Below are 16,427 nucleotides of genomic sequence, written 5' to 3'. Positions count from 1 at the left end.
AAAAAATGTTTGTTATATCTGGAAGCAGTTTACATAGGAAGGGTCGGAAAATCATAAATGCTCTGAAATGTGGTCATTATATCCAATAGATATAATGACCACTCATTTCTGCGATCTTTATAAGTGGGTTCTACTGTACAGTCGAGTCCCGCTACAACGAAATTCATGGGACACGCGAAAAATTTCGTTGCGGCGGAACGTCGTTGACGCGAAATTAGTATGTATATACGTACGCCAAACAGCAAAGCTGCGAACGAAACCAAAACCATCGTCCGGGAAACCTTCGCGATGGCGTGGGGGCAAAGGTTGAGACATACAGAAGGCGGTCAATAAAGTGTCAACTTCATGAGAGAATGCATTTCGCGCCGCTGTTACGAGATTTTTCGTACATTGCGGCCAACGCCTAACTCAACACACGTGCCTGGCTGATCGCGAAACACTCATTTTGCGGCACATGCACCGTCGCAATAAAGCGGTTGGAATTATCACAATTTCATTGCATATTTATGACAAAGTCTGCAAACTTGGCAAGCTTGCGCTTCCCGGAAGTTTTATTTCCAGAAGTCAGTCATGACGCTTGGATATCTTGCGCTTCACGGCAAGCAAAGGCATTACGCTCACAGTTCGTTAAAAGAGCCATCACAATGTCATGGTCGTGGGCTCAGATAACTTTTAAAATGAGGTCAAAAGGATCCATTCCTTTGAAAGCAGTCACCGCAGTCAGTGTGTCTAGTGGGTCATCATTTTCCCCAGACGACGAGACGTTGGCATCATGTTGACAGCGGCCGCCATGTCTTGAAAGTAATCTGCGCTGTGCACAAAGTACGTGCCTGCGGGGGCCTCATCTTCAAGGCCTCATCTTTAAAGTGCAACTAGTGCAGGTAGAGTCATGTGCACTGTGCTTTCGACGTTTAGTTCGCGTTGAAGTGAGAGACTGCACAGAGGTCAGTTCGCTCGCTGCTGTTGCCGCGCCTTCTCATTCGAGCGTGTTGACACCAAGTTTCCGTGGCCATCGAGCGAGATGTGTTCATGTTCACCTGTGCGCACGTGACACCGTGCTGGGTAATTTACTAAGCGAATGTTTACAAGTTTATGCGGCCTATAAAACTACGATCCTTAGTTCGTATTATGGCTGTCTACTAATCTGCTATCGCTATCAATGCTTCGCCTTTTGGGGGAAACTGTGAAATTTTTTTCCTTCCGCTTTCTGCCTCGGCGATCATATGTGCCTTCTGCTCGAGAGAGAGAATTTTACGCTTCTTCGTTGGCGTAGTCATTTCGACCGGACACACACACCACAAAAAATGGCAGCGATTGTGGTGATCCCATGCAGTCTCACGCAGGCGCTGGATAACCATGCGTGGCTATGGCAGTGGCGTAAATCGGTACTTTTAACTCGATTTCGTTCGCGAAAACTTAGTTCAAGCGGACATACGATCATCACAGCTTTAGACGGGCCTTCCAATTTGACTACTCGGCAGTTCCAATTTCAATTCAGTCCCAGTTTCCTTCTCGAAAAGTTTGTTGAAGCAGAAATACCGAATAAAACTACTTCGTTATGGAGAGACCTTTTTAGTATTACTTTCCATGGGCAGCTGAATGGTTCTCGGAAAATCTTCGTTGTGGCGGAAATTTCGTTGTAACAGCATTCGTTGCAGGGGGATTCGGCTGTATATCGAACTCGAAGGGGATCACGAATTAGTTCGATACAGTCGCACCCAGATATATCAAACCCACATATAACGAATTATTGTGTATAACGAAGAGCAGTAAAACCCCCTTCAAGGTTCCTGGATCAAATTTTTATTTTATATACAGTTAAACCTGGATATAACGAAATTGACAAATTCTCGAAAAACTTCGTCATAAAGAGGATTTCGTTATATGCAGGTTCGGCACGAAAATTTGAAAAAGAAACGCTTACCGTATTTACTCGATTCTAACGCACCCTCAATTGTAACGCGCACCTGTTTTTCGTTTTTGTCGAAGCACTCATCCTTGGAATGTCACACCAGGTACCAGATGTGTGGACGCGTGTCGTTTCGCACAAGCGCGAGGCATCGGAAACGAAGAGCGAGCTTCACGATGGCGTCGTAGAGTCGTATAGTGTTACAGTAGAACCTCGCTGTTACGTTCCCGGGGGCTGCGTTTTCCCGGCTGTTACGTTGTTTTCGACCGGTCCCGGCACAGCTCCCATAGAACCCACTGCATTGGTAACCCCGCTGTTGCATCGCAACTGTGGGACCGTTCCCTCATCATACGTTGCGAACTGCCACCCTGCGCCGGTCCGAGCGGCCATTTTGACTTTTCATGTCGCTTGGCTTGGTGGCTTGACGATGGCATTGGCCGCCCAAAGTGCCGGGGGCGACAAGTATGACGCATTTTCGGTTTCCGCCAGCAAAAGTATGGCCCTTGAGATCCGTATTTGCTATATAAAGATGGTGTCTATGACGCGTATTGACCCTAAAATTGGTTATGGCTCATAGATATTCCGTATAATTAGGGTACGGCCACGCTAGTGGCAAAAAACGCGCGCGTCATGCCGCGCGTCAGCGCCTTGCCGCGAGGCCACCGTGGCACGCGCATCTCGCCGCGCGGCAGCGAGATCTCCCGCGCTCTCCGAACGCGCGAGCAACACCGCGAGCACTCGTTGTTTCATGCGAGAGACGACAATCGTCGATTGAAAACCCGGCGCGGACCGGCGGCGGTGCGGTTGTGATGGCTCCGTGACGTCACCCTCGTCGCTCTTGATTGGTTCTTCATCTCGGAGCACGCGGCATTTGCCGCAGAAATGGGTATCGAACCCATTTTGCGTGGCACGCCGCAAGATCCCCGATTCCTGCCGCTTTTGCCTCGCGTGGCATGGCGCGTTTTTGCTGCTAGCGTGGCCGTAGTCCAAGGGCGATAACGCAGTCGCCGCGCGCCGTATGCTGTATGTGCGAGTGAAAACATGCGAGGGGAGCCGACGACCGTGTCTAAATCTCGCGCGCGCAAGAAAAGCAGGGAGGAAGCGTGCCTTGTTCCGTTGCGCTCGAGGCACCGGCGAGGAAGCAAGGGGGGAGGGATAGCGGGGCAGCATTGTGCTGTACTCTGGCATCAACTGCGTACTTCGCGGCGGTGCGCGGTCGCGCAGGCCATATCACAGAACACCCATACATGGCCGTATCTTGAAAGCGATCTGCATTGGGGCAGAGTCTAGCAGTGTAGGTGCGTCGGTGGCTCGTAGCCTTGTGCGTGCTGCGTGTTCTCAGCGCTCAGTTTGCGTTGAAGCGATAGACAACCGCACGAAGGTCACTTCGCTCGTTTCTCCAGCGGCGCTTCCACACGCCGCCAGCGTTTGACAGTGCGCGTACACGCTCATCGAGTCTGATGTGCCACAGCGTGTACCAGCGCGTCGGCAACATCAACTGGAAAAGGAGAGAGTGCCGGCTTGGCGAGCTAGGCCAGCTGCAGCAAGCGGCAGGATCAGATTTGAATGAAGGGAGGGGGAAAGGTCACGCCCGCGGCGGCAAGATCGCCGGGTCGAGGGATGCAGGGCCGCCTTGCACTCGCATGCACACGTGCGCTCGCTTCGCATTCCGTCGCGGCGGAGAAGGTCCTTCCGGTTGCTGCTCGCGCAAAAATGACAAAATTTGGGGCGAAATCTCAAGGTGGTCGGAGGGGGAAATTCGTTATATCGAGGGGGTCTCCCGCTGCCACTTCGTTACGTAGAGGTCTCACATACATGCGCTTCTATGGAGTAACGGCGGGGAATAGAAAAACTTCGTTATATCCAGGAATCCAGGTTCGTTATAAGCAGGTTTAACTGTATATCGAATTAACTATATATCGAATGTTTTTGTGATCCCCTTTAGATTCGGTATATCCAGGTTCGACTGTATTGATTATACGAAATATAAAATATGCCTATCTGAAGCTGATCCTCTGACATCTCAGCATGTCTCGAACAGTTGCCCGAGATTGTGAAAAGTAAGAACTTACCAATTTGCTTTTTCAAGACTGTGTCGAAGGCACAAAAGTTGACTTATTTATTGCTTCGCAAGTTGTTACAAGTCACTCGCACTGCGGAATGGTTTTTGAATACTGATCACAACACTAACCCTAAAGGCCTGTGTGTGTGTCGGAAGCACAAGTTGCACACTCTTATTCAAGTTAAGGTAGGAACAGATTGCCCCGTGGAAGCAAACTAGCCTGTAGGGATACACGCCACCCCACCATCAGTGCACTTGTACTGCGAATTGCGTGTGAACGTGCCCAGCCGCATGTGACGTCATTCAGGCAAGCTATCCAATTGACTACCCATGCAATGTCATTGGAAATGCTAGAAAATATTGCTTCATGAAGCTTATTTTTAAAAGCATATGTATGCTTTGAAATTTGCATGCTCGAAAAATTAAATACACAAATTCAATAAATATGTTTGCATCAGTTCAAACCAATGTCCTACTTGCACCTGCGAATGTGTATCATCTGCTGCAGCTGTAGGGATGGAAGCCCATGGGGTGCGGAGGGGTTCTCAATGGAAATAGGTGCAGCGGTGTCTTCTTTGGTGGCACGAACACGAATGGTACCAGCGCTGTATTACGCTCGCCTTGCACTGCAGGTGTGTGCAGGCAGGAAACTACAGCGACGGCATGCTGTAGACGGACGCGAGCGCTGTACATCAAGATCAGCGCCAACCTCCTTGGTCAACACAGCCATCACCCGCAGTTTTGAAAATAAAGGCGCTTTAAGCAGCAAAGCAGCAACTGCAGGATCCGAATGTATCAGAGGTTTTATGCATAACTTGCTTAGAATGGTAGCAGAAAAATATCTTAACAAGCCGAGATCTAGAAAAAAATAGTTGCGAAGGCAGTTGAATGTGTCTTGCAATGTGTCAAAACCACCGTGGTCAAAGTGTCTTCCAGAAAGGCGCCACCTTCAGTTAGTCTTTAGCGCAGCTGCCTTCCACTCTAAGAGTGTGGGTTTGATTCCAGATGTTGTTTACCTTTTCTTTTTTGTTTGCTAATTATTATTATTATTATTATTATTATATTATTATTATTATTATTATTATTATTATTTCATTCTAGAGTACAAGAAACGTTGTAAATTGGCCGTTTCACCACATTCACAAGTTAGCGGCAGCTCTAGCCGCACTGTGGCAGTGCTCGTTTTTACCGCTGATGGCTACAAGGAAATCTGATGAGCGTGATATAAAGAGAATCGTAAACATGCGTGTATATTTACATGTTGTCAGGCTATAGCCGAAATAATACCGTAAACAGCTACATTCTAGTTTGTACATTGTATACAGTAATCTCTCGTTATAACGAAGTCAGAGGGATGGCGAAAAAATTCGTTATAAGTGGTAATTCGATGTAAGCGACCACTCGAGAAAAGCTAAAGCAGTCGAGCTTTAATTGCACCACAACTGCGAGGAAGTCAAAATACAATGTATTCAGTGAAGCAAAACTTTATTCAGGTGCAAGAAAAGCAGTGAGCTTTTATAGGGGGGGTGCGGAGGTGACGGAAGACTACGAGAGTATCGTGCTGGAGAGAGCTGCAAATACCGTGGCTCGAGTCTGAGGTTGTTGTGCTCAAAAAACGATTAGCTGCTCATTGTGGGTATGCAGCACAATCGTGAAAACTGAACGGTTTTGCAGTAGGGGCTTTGTATAATCACTGGGAAATTTTTTCCCAAGGTGTGCAGCCGTGAAGTTTGCAAAACGAGAGTTGTTCGGCGCACCGTTGTCGACGACACTGCACTAATTCTGCGGTTCGAGTGTCGGTGTTCGCGCACCATCGCCTCCGTGCCATTGACAAATGTCTAGGAACAAAATTAAATGACCCTACCATGCATGTAGACCATTTGTCTAAAGTTGGATGGCACGAATTGAGCATGATCGGCTCGAGAAAATTGCCGGGTAAACACCAGCTTGCGTTGACCTGCCATGTTGACAGTCTGACTCGCCGTTGGTGACGCTTGGATTTTTCGTGTTTTCGGCAAGTTATCGGTTGATTTGCACCGTGAAAAGTGCCAACTGGGGGCGGTGTTTTATTGCGATGCCGGCCAAATATTGTGAGCGGCGAGCAAATTTCTAGACCGGCTTCCTCAATGTTGTCTTCCCGATTAACATAGCTCCTTGCATTGAACATGGCACTTATAAGCAGACGGACACTTCTTTTGTACTTTTTGGCACGTTTCAGTGCCAGAAGTGCACTTTAGAGCGGTAAAACTTTGCTCATCGAGCGCACCCCATGTAATGCTACGGTGCAAGTCTGCCCGCGGTCCTTTGGCCACTTTTCGGCATCCAAGCGACCGTGGTTTTCTGGCATCGCAAAGCGTCAGGAAAACTTTCTTTTCATACGCATTCTTTCATGGGGGACACCAGCTATGCGATTGTGACCGAGAATAATGGTTCGGGTGTGCTGCACCATGGAATTTGACAGCTTCCGTTCGCTCCACAGTAAACAGCTGGGAGCACTCGGCACTCGATTGGTACCCGTTACTAGGCGGTCATCGGTCGTGGGTTTGGTGCTTTTGTGGCCTGTTCTGTGCCTGCATGAGACTAATTCGTTGGAGGTATTAATTTGACACTGCATGCATGAAAGGGTCGCCACCGTTTGGCAGCAGCGATGCCTCCGCTCGCCACTTCGCTTTAAGCGGGTCAAGCTCTTCGTGCACTTCGAGTAATGCGGCTTAAAATGCATGCTTATTGGTCTGGACCAAAGAAATTTCAAATGAAGCGATACTTCAAGTAAAGCTATTTCGTTATAAGGAGGGATTACTGTATATGCTTGCAGTAACGCAGAGAATAGCTGGCGTGGTTCTCTTTTCTTCTTCATGTAGCACAAGCCAGTGAACATTGCATATGATGTAATGCTCTAAACGTGACTTCTTAGACTTTCTTGAGCATTTGCTGCAGTTTTTTCAGACAAACAAGTTACCTTTTTTGTTGTTGGTCATATAAATATAAATACGGTTATTAATGACCAGTATGCACTGCATTATAAGAGTCTGATTATGTCATACGGATGTGAGAATTTGGTTTCGGTTCCTACGCGCATTGGTCCCAAAACAGGTACAACCATAGACATTTGTGTTACGAATATCAAAACTAATGGGGGGAGGGATAGTTGGCGACATAAGTGATCATCTGCCCGTGTTTTGTGTTACTGATCACTTCACACACAGACATCTTGAAGTAAGCAAGTATCGAGTGATAACTGACAAATCACTCGAAAAAAATTTTTCGTTGGTGGAGGCAATAAACTGGACTAGCGTGTATGACTGCAATGATCCTAATGATGCTTACGAAAACTTCTACAACAAGTTAAAAGTAAGTTATGCTGAGGCGTTTGCTTTACAATGTGGCCGAAAGAATAAGAAAGCAATAAGAAAACTGTGGATTAACCCTGCATTATACAGAAGAATAAGAGAAAAAAACAAGATGTATCATACTTTTATTAATACGCGCTATGTAAACCTATTTAAGGAGTTCAAAAAGGTTCGAAATGAACTAACTTCAGATCTAAAGAAAGCAAAAGAAAATTATTATGAAAGTTTGTTTCTTCGCCATCAAACTAATGTGAAAAAGATATGGGAAACATTAAACAGATTGACAAGCAGAAAAAATGCCACAACCAGCATACAAGAGATTGAGATAAATGTAAATGCGATAGCAGGGCAGTGTTTGGTTAACACCTTCAATGAGTATTTTATACAATCAGGGAAAGCAGATAGCGCAATTATAGGCAGTCAACAACCAACCGGACATATGAGTTCTTTACCAAATTCGTTTGTTCTGTATCACGTCTCCCCGCAAGAGACTGAAGAGATACTTAATAGAATAAAAAATGATGTCGCCGGTGGTTATTGCGAATTTAGGGCTGAACGAGTAAAGTATGTTTCCAACTTACTAAAAAAAGTTTTCGCTCATATTATTAACTTAATGTTCGACACTGGTATCTTCCCTGACCAACTGAAAATAGCAAGGGTTGTTCCGATACGCCAATCCGGAGACAAAAACACCCTTACAAATTATCGGCCAATATCGGTATTACCTGTTTTATCAAAAGTCTTCGAGTGGGCAATTAATGATCGCATAACAAAGTTCTTAGAGAAATATAATATCATGTCTAGTTCATAATTTGGATTTCAAAAACGCAAGTCAACTGAACAAGCGCTACTTCGTGCAAAGGAGAAAATCCTTCAAGGTATTGAAAATAAGGATTATACTACTTTAGGGCTCTTTCTATATTTGCACAAAGCATTTGATTCGGTTAATCATAGTATACTACTTCTAAAACTGCAATGTTATGGAGTACGTGCCATGTCATTTAAATTAATAACCAGCTATCTTGAGAAACGGTTCCAATTTACAGATGTTAATACTTATTCCTCTACATCGTTAAATGTAACAAATGGAGTACCCCAAGGATCAGTATTAGGTTCTACCCTGTTTTTGTTATACATCAATGACATAACTCAGATTGACAACACCCTTGATATACTAGTAATGTTTGCGAACGATACTAACATGTTTTTTACTTCACGGACGAAACGTGAACTTCAAGAAAAGACTAATCATTATCTACAAAACCTATCCGAATGGCTAAATGATATTTGTCTACAAATAAATGCCTCTAAAACCAAATACATCATGTTTTCTCCTCCAAATAAACGCAAACAACTGCGAAAAAATTCCTAGGCGTTTGGTTCCAAGAGTCTTTGGCATGGTCATGTCATGTGGACCATTTGGTAGTCGATATAGCTCGATCAATAGTATGCATTTGATTTCTACATTAATACCTCTGCGGCTTAAAAAAACTCTTTATTACACTCCAGTTTATTCTGAGATTGCCTCTTGTTTGCTAATATGGGGTACCAACACTCAGTGCGACTATAATAGATTAACGGTACTACAAAAGCACGTGCCACGTATTTTTGAAAATTATGCAGGAAATATCCGTGACTTACGTACCAGGGAGTTATTTGTGAAACACAACATGCTTATGGCCAATCAAGCTTATCTTTATAAATTAGTGCAGCATATACACGCCACAAACATATACAAAGACATTGATATGGTAGTTGAACATCAGTGCGGGTTTAGGCAGCATAGGAGGAGGCTTCCGAAGATTAGGACAAATTACGGGCAACAGTCGTTAACATATCAAGCTATACAGATTCTAAATAAACAGAAAGACATAATAAATTGGACAGAAACAAAAAGTTTCTTGTCACAACAGCACATGTATTGTAGACTGTTTTACATTAGTTTCCACTTTATTCATAGCATTTCTGATTTTTTCATCTTTTCTGTTTTGTATGCACAGTGTACTGGTGCATAATCATTCTCTACATATCTGTAACACGATAAAAAGGCCTACTAGCTATCTAGCACATGAATCCTGTGTGACCATTTTGTATATGTATATCTATCTGCGTGGTCTGTGTGCATATGTATGCATCTCATACTTGTTATCTGATGTATTAGAAGTCACTTTTTTTTCCATTCTTTGGCTGTAAATTGAGTGCAGCTGCAATTTTCATATAATGTGCACCTTTTATTGTGTACAATATTGTACAAGTAAATGCTGTATGAACTGAACGGGGGCAGGGGCCCTGTCAGGCTGTTTCAGTCTTTAGTCTCTGTCTCTGCAGGAAATGCCCTGAAATAAAGTGATGTGATTCTCTTGATATCGTGCCGCTGCGTTTCCATCCGCTGTGTGAAGTTCGTCGTGTGGGTACGCACGCTCCTTGTAGCCCAGGCCTAACGAGAAAAACTTCGTAGGAAAGAAACGTGAGAAAACACTCAGTTCAAACCAGCCGGAAATAGACAACACTTGCGTCACTGCGTGGAGGAAGTGAAACATAGTGATGGTCACCCCATGTTCCGCCCGGTGTAAATGTTGAGGGGGAATGCCACGACTTGAGAGGACGGTAATGTTTAGCTACTCGCACCTATTTTATTATAGCACGCTCATACAAAACTCCTGCGAGAAAGCATTGCTTGAGAGATGCTCTTTAGGTTTAGGCCTACAACAAAAGACATTACAGGCACCCTTTAATGACAACACAATGGAAAACAAAAGAATGTGCAACCAAGCTTTCAGGCATTATATGTAAATAGGAAACCAAGTTTAGCAATCGTTATTCAGCAGAAAAAAGAACAAGTCAGGACATTTGCCGTCCCTACTCGGTCAAGTCGGGACTTTGGACATTTACCGAATAGTCGGACTGTCCCATTAAATTCGGGATGGTTGGCAACCCTATTTAATAACCCTTATTTTTGTGTTTGCCGACGCGCGTGACACTGTATTAGCTGCTTGCATTCAGAGCTGTGTAGTCGCCATCCGTGATCACATTGCAGTGACCACGGTTTTGTCTGCAGTGGTTATGGCACACAGTACCGTGTTGACTTGGTGCGTATTGGCCGCATGCCTTCAAAACTTCGTAGTAACCATCAGTTCGTGATCTCTTTGATAACGACCGCAGTTTAGTCTTCAGCAGTTGGAGTAAAAAGTTGTTTATTTTTGTTATGACAGTGCGTGTTCGCCACTTGCCTTAAAGGAGCCCTGAACCACCCCTCGGGCTTGATGAAATAACATAGTTTGCGGGTAGCATAGGCTGCTGTTGACATCACAGCCAAGTTTTGCTGTCGCACACGGTGCATGGAGCTTGCAAGTGGAGTGCGAAGTCACCTTTCTCAACGGCAGCCATGATCCTGACTTTTTACTGGACACTTTATTTCCTAATAAAGCAGATTCCATCCACGGCTACTATTGGTCACTGCGGTCGGCTGCACCCCGGCCGCTGCGGGGTGCCACCATGAGTCCACTGGCTAAGTGCACTGTGGCTCGCTGAGGACAACCGCATTTGGCTTACATTTAGGGTCTACGTTAAAATCCAAAAGGAAACTTCAACTGTGCACCATAGTGACATTTCAAAGGTGGAGCAATGTAGCCCCGCCCCACTCCGCCGTAGCCTTCGCAGTGCAAGGCATTAAAGAAGGAACAGGAGCAAAGCAGAGGCCGTGTTTGATTGCCAATAACCCCGCTTCTGCTGAACGCATTGAAGTACTTTTTGCACCAAAGTGTTTCTGAAATAGCCTGTCCTCACTTTAAAATGCCTTTCTCCACGTCAATAAAAAGTCGTTTAGGGCGCCTTTCACTCTGTAGTTCCCATTCTTGATTGCATCGATACGACCCCGGCTTCGTCCGCAGCCGTTACAGGGAGCAGTAGTTTCATTTCAAAGTGCAACGTGCGCGCATTGTCACAAACATGGTGGAAGCTGTTGAGTAGGAAGAGCGATTGCACCTGCTGGCTACATCGCGATCAATGGACAATCTATTGCTAACCAGCTTACTGGTGAAAAAATTATCTGGATGTGTGCGCGATAGGAAAAAGAATGTGTCGAATAAAAACACGGGACCTGCACCGTGGCGGTACTGCGAAGGAAGTCTCGAGGCCTTCACCGTTCTGAGTGCTAATCACTCACAAGATGTCGAGCTTCCTCCGCAAGATTTGCTGTTTCATTCAGTAAACAAAAGTGTGTTAATGTAGTAAGCATTTGTTTATTGTTCTCTTTGATAACCTCAATAATTGGACATTCTTTTTAATTGGGACATTATTTTTCAGTCCAATGAAATTTGAATTAACGAGGTTTTTACTGTAATGATGCAATGTCCTATGCAAGGCATTTGATGCATTTCTCAAGTGCTCTAAGTTACTTTCGGGAACATCACTGTATTTCCTCTGGTTTATAATACTCAGTCTCTTTGCTGCGTGTTGATAAACAGTCTTTCTCATGCTTCATGCCGATTTCCAAAGCACTATGCGAACCTTTCTTTATTTTTTACAGCGAAGCTGTTAGCCTCTACCTGGTCGGGATTTTTCGCTCTGTGCTCAGTCAAAAACAAACGGTAGCTGGAAAAGTGCTGTGTGTTTGAGTTTCCGCATAACAGAATGATGTTTTCTCGTATATTCGAAATACAATCCGATGCTATCATGTCTGCAGGTTGTGTGCAAGTCGTACTTTACGAATTTTGTGACGCATTTCACTTTGAGAAATTGAATTAGTTCAATAATGCACTTGCGCCAGGTGCACTTGTGCTTTGCACTATTGCAAGTGCACTATTGCAGGTGCAATAGTGGACTTGCGCCAGGTGGAGTGCCTACAAGAATGATGATGTATGCTGCACTTTCTCACGTGTGCATGCGCCCGTGATGAACGTGTACACACAATGTACCTGTCCTTGATGCGTGGGTACTCTGTCCGTTGCATCACACAGCACCTGCTGTGACCGTGATCAACATTGCGGCAAGCACTGTCCAAAAAACGGTACCGCCACCTAGCGACCCTGGCCATTCAGATAGACCTCAAATGGCAGTGAGAAAAGGGATTTATCTTTAAGTTCCCGCTTAAGAGGTTTATGTTTTCTCGGATATTTGAATAACAATTCGAAGCTATCATGTCTGCAGCTTGTGTCTGAGTAATACATAACACATTTTTTGACACAATTACCTTTCAAACATTCATTTAGTTCAATAAGGCACTTGCACTTGGCAGAGGGCCTAGAATAATGAAGATGTAGGCTGCACTTCTGTATATGTATGTGCACGGGACGTACGTCGCTAGTGGTGGTGCTTGTGTAACGTTGGTTGCGCTTGTCTAACGTCGGCAACAGCTTCGCCGTTCATCCACTTTCACAGGGAATGGAGGCAGATTCTTTTTTTAATAGATTCTGTCATAATGTCATTTTTTTAATGATAACTCATAATTTTTTTTTATTGCATAAAGTTTGTTTTGCTGCAAACTGCCGCACATAAATGTGCTTTGAGCTCGTCATGAGTAGTGGTAGGCAGGTTTCTCTGACCCACTTCCAATCAACTCCAGATTCTGATGGACGAAGAACGGCTGCTTCGTAGGACCCAGACCAGACGGTCATCTTACAAAATTCTTGGTGCTGGGGAGGCGACAAATGATGAGGTAAGAGGCAGGCAGCAGTTATTGTAATGCAACAGAAATGAGTTGCTTTATAAACTGCTTTCAGCAGGAGCAGAAGTCTGGCATGGGAGAACCAGATGAAGAGATATTTGACGATGACGACTTCTACCATCACCTCCTTCGTGAAATCATCGAGCGGAAGACCTCCAACATTGACAACCCTGTTGCCCTCAGCAGGTAACCTTTGTTCTAGTTCTGTGCAAACATATTATGACAGCAACGGTGTGAAGCATGTGCATCCACACAGTATTAAATTTTTGGCAAACCTGTGCCTGACAACCAGGCAGATGGGCTAGGGACTTCTTTGTGCACCAGGAGCCTACTGTTTTCATATGAACGCTGCACCTTTTTTGCCAATCGTCTGATGTCATGCGCCCGTTGTACAGCTTGATCACACATGGCAAAGGCCCTTGGAATGTTTCATAGAGGTTTACATGGTTCCATGCATCGCTCCGCAGGTGCTCTGCTCTAAACATATGCTGAGCAATAGACCTCTCCTGGCGCACATGCTGTGATCCTGGTTGGCAGAACACAGCCGCCGCCAGCTTTCCGTGTGGTGCACTTGCATGGTGTAGGCGGGTGCCACATGAACGCGTGTTTTCTTTTTTTTTTTTTTCTTACGCGAGTCTCGGCAATTCTCTTGCGCACAAGATTAGCAGTATTGTGTGTCATGAACTACGTGATGAAAATCTGGCTACGCTCACCTTTTTTTACTTGCCACGTGATGGTTTCTGATGGATTATACACTGAAGAACATCGGCTTTGCCATAGAAGTGCACCACGCTTGTTGTGGTGTGGTAAACTGTGCGGCGAAAAACAGCGACGATATCCGCACATCTTTGCATAGGGAATCGGACCATAGTGTGTGTGTGTGTTGTGTGTGTGTGTGCGTGCGCGTGTGCGTGCGTGCATGCATACTGTGGACACATGTTGCAGTGTAATAAGGCCAGTCGTGGTGGTCAGGCGCCGATAGAACTTCAGGACCTGTAATTCTTGAACAGGTGAGAATGAATGAGACGCGATGACTAGTGAGCACATGTATCTCTGTGCTATCTGCGGTGTACCATCTGCAAATACCTTCGTTTGAGCACAATTTATCGACTGAAAGGCATAATTATATGTGAGCTCCTAGCATGTTTTGACCACTGCCGAAGCTGCGTGTATACATTTCAACGCGAGGAATGTGCTGAAGCAAACCACTGAAATTATAGAATTTTAACGCAAATCTTGTGAGTCGTAAGTAAAACGAAACTTTCTTTTTTATTGTTGTTATACTTACTTTTACAGCGCGAACTTGATGCTGTGATGATGTGCATCAACATGCAAAAGCGGGGTCTTATAAAGTTGAGAGTAGCAAAGGGAAGCAGCTGACACTTTGGAGGCATCAGGCACAGTGAAGTTATCGCTCAACGAATTATGTATTTATGTACGCTTTTGCTTTGTACATCACATGACCATGACTAATAATTAAAATTATATTATGGTGTTTAACATACCTAAGTTGCACAATTGCTTATGAGGGACACTGTAAGGAAAGGCTCCGGATTAATTTTAACCACCTGGGGATTCTTACCGTGCTCCTAAAGCCTGGTAACAAGTATTTTTGCATTCCTCGCTCATGTCAATTTAGCCGCCACTGGCTGCGCCTCCACTAAGCTGCTGTGATGGGCATGGCTGATAATTGTAGACAAAATAGAAGTTCATCTTGTATATCGTGTAATACTACAGTGTAAATGGGGTACAAATTAGTACCTTCAGGACAGTGCAATATAAATTATCATTTCAGCACCATGAAAATGTGCATCTTCTGTGATAAAATGTTTGCTTTCAAGAGTAATACATTTTTGTGGCGGTTTCATCTACAGGAGAGGCACATTCGTACGAAATCACTACATGCTGATTTAAGGGAACCATGCACTCAGCAACAACGCTACATTGTTGTGCTACATTGCTACATTCAAGTTGTGCTACAAAGCTACATTGAAGTTCGTAGATGCTGTCACTTCAAAAAACAGCAATATGCCGGAATTGCGATCGCGGCAGTTGATACACAAGCAGCGCTCTTATGCAGAGAGAACAGGGTGCGTGAATGTGAACCAGTGCCCACTTCGATGGCATGGCAGATGGGAGGGTCACTCACAGTGACGTCACGCTGTTTACAAACAGGCAGAGGTCTATATTCAGGGCACAGAAAAGGTGGCGTGTCATTTTATTAAGGTGCCCTGGCCTGCTCCTTGTGTCAATGTTAGAGGTGTACGTGCACTTGAATGTCACCAAATCAAAGAGAATAGTTGCTGTTTGAATAAATAAATTCCTGAATCGATTATCTACTAATTCGTTTTTTCGAATATTTGCTATGTTCAGTGGAATACCCAGAGTGCTCAGAGCCTTAATGGGTGTGGCCTTGTCACGACGTGTGTAGCCGGTACGAGGTTTGTTGGCCAGTAGGACGAATCGAAAGAATAATGCTATGCGGAAAGAGTAAACGGTGGCAAAAGCAGCATGAAAGCATGTGCGAAGATTGGACCAGTTACCCGCCAAAACACACACAGATCGTATCGGATACGCCATGTTCAGTGTTCACACACACATATTCACGCAGTTGGGAGTTTTCTGTCAACACACGAGTTTAAGTGCACAGACGAGCTTGGCAGGCATGCTCGCCAACCCGAATGTCGCTTCAGCAGCCGTCAGTCTGGCCGTTAGGTCTAATCGGTGCTACTTTTCGGGCATCATTGACTAAAGTTACGGTTTGTGGTCGAATCAGCCACCTTCGCCAACAAACCTGAGTGTGTTGGATGGCACCATTGTTGTTCAGGGCCGCCATCTTTGCGACACACCGTACGGCGGCGTCTCGTTCCCAACACCATATAAAGACACATGTCAGTCTTTTTTTATGGCTTCGAGCAACCCCTCACAAGACTAGCTTTAGTTTTACATGGCGACTGCAATAGTGTAATGTGTGTAGTACATAGTGCGCTAACCGTCCGTGCAGATGGACACGGAGAAGAGGAGGAGGGGGGATGGGGGGGGGGGGGTGCCTTGCGCAATGTTGCCATGGCCCTCCTGATTTTGAAATCTTTGAAAGGTGGCAAACGATGCTGAACACGACAATGAAAATTCCCCTGCTCTTTACCGTTGGCGTGACAGCGGATCGAACCGCGCAGTGTCAATAATGGCTCTGCGTGAAGCGGTGATCAAGTCACTTGGTGCGCAGTTTGCGTTTTCTATGTCGCTCAGATTAACCTTCTTGAGCCGATGATAACCCACTAAACCAACCTGCCTGGAAAGCTAGCAAAACCTTTCTGTGTATTGGGAAAAACCTGGAAAGGAAAGCTTTGTATGCAATAAAAGATTGCCATAAAATGAGGTCCACTGTTAAACTGAAAGTTATATAAAATGTTTAGTACAACGTAACTTCACCATAAAAGA

The 16,427-nt window shown here is 45.0% G+C and overlaps 1 protein-coding gene across 1 annotated transcript in view; it reads left to right on the top strand.

Annotated features, from left to right (window-relative positions):
* The window catches only part of LOC119433830 (protein AATF), a 41,760-nt gene that overhangs the window by 17,644 nt on the left and 7,689 nt on the right, over positions 1 to 16,427 (top strand). The window contains exons 9-10 of the mRNA XM_049658357.1: positions 12,885 to 12,977; positions 13,042 to 13,172. Coding sequence (XP_049514314.1) covers positions 12,885 to 12,977; positions 13,042 to 13,172 — 224 coding nt within the window. The remainder of the gene's footprint in view (positions 1 to 12,884; positions 12,978 to 13,041; positions 13,173 to 16,427) is intronic.

This window comes from Dermacentor silvarum, chromosome 11, assembly GCF_013339745.2.
Source record: "Dermacentor silvarum isolate Dsil-2018 chromosome 11, BIME_Dsil_1.4, whole genome shotgun sequence".
In the NCBI taxonomy this organism is placed as follows: domain Eukaryota; kingdom Metazoa; phylum Arthropoda; class Arachnida; order Ixodida; family Ixodidae; genus Dermacentor; species Dermacentor silvarum.
Note: the sequence above shows the minus strand (reverse complement) of the source record. Positions and strands in the feature narration are given on the sequence as shown.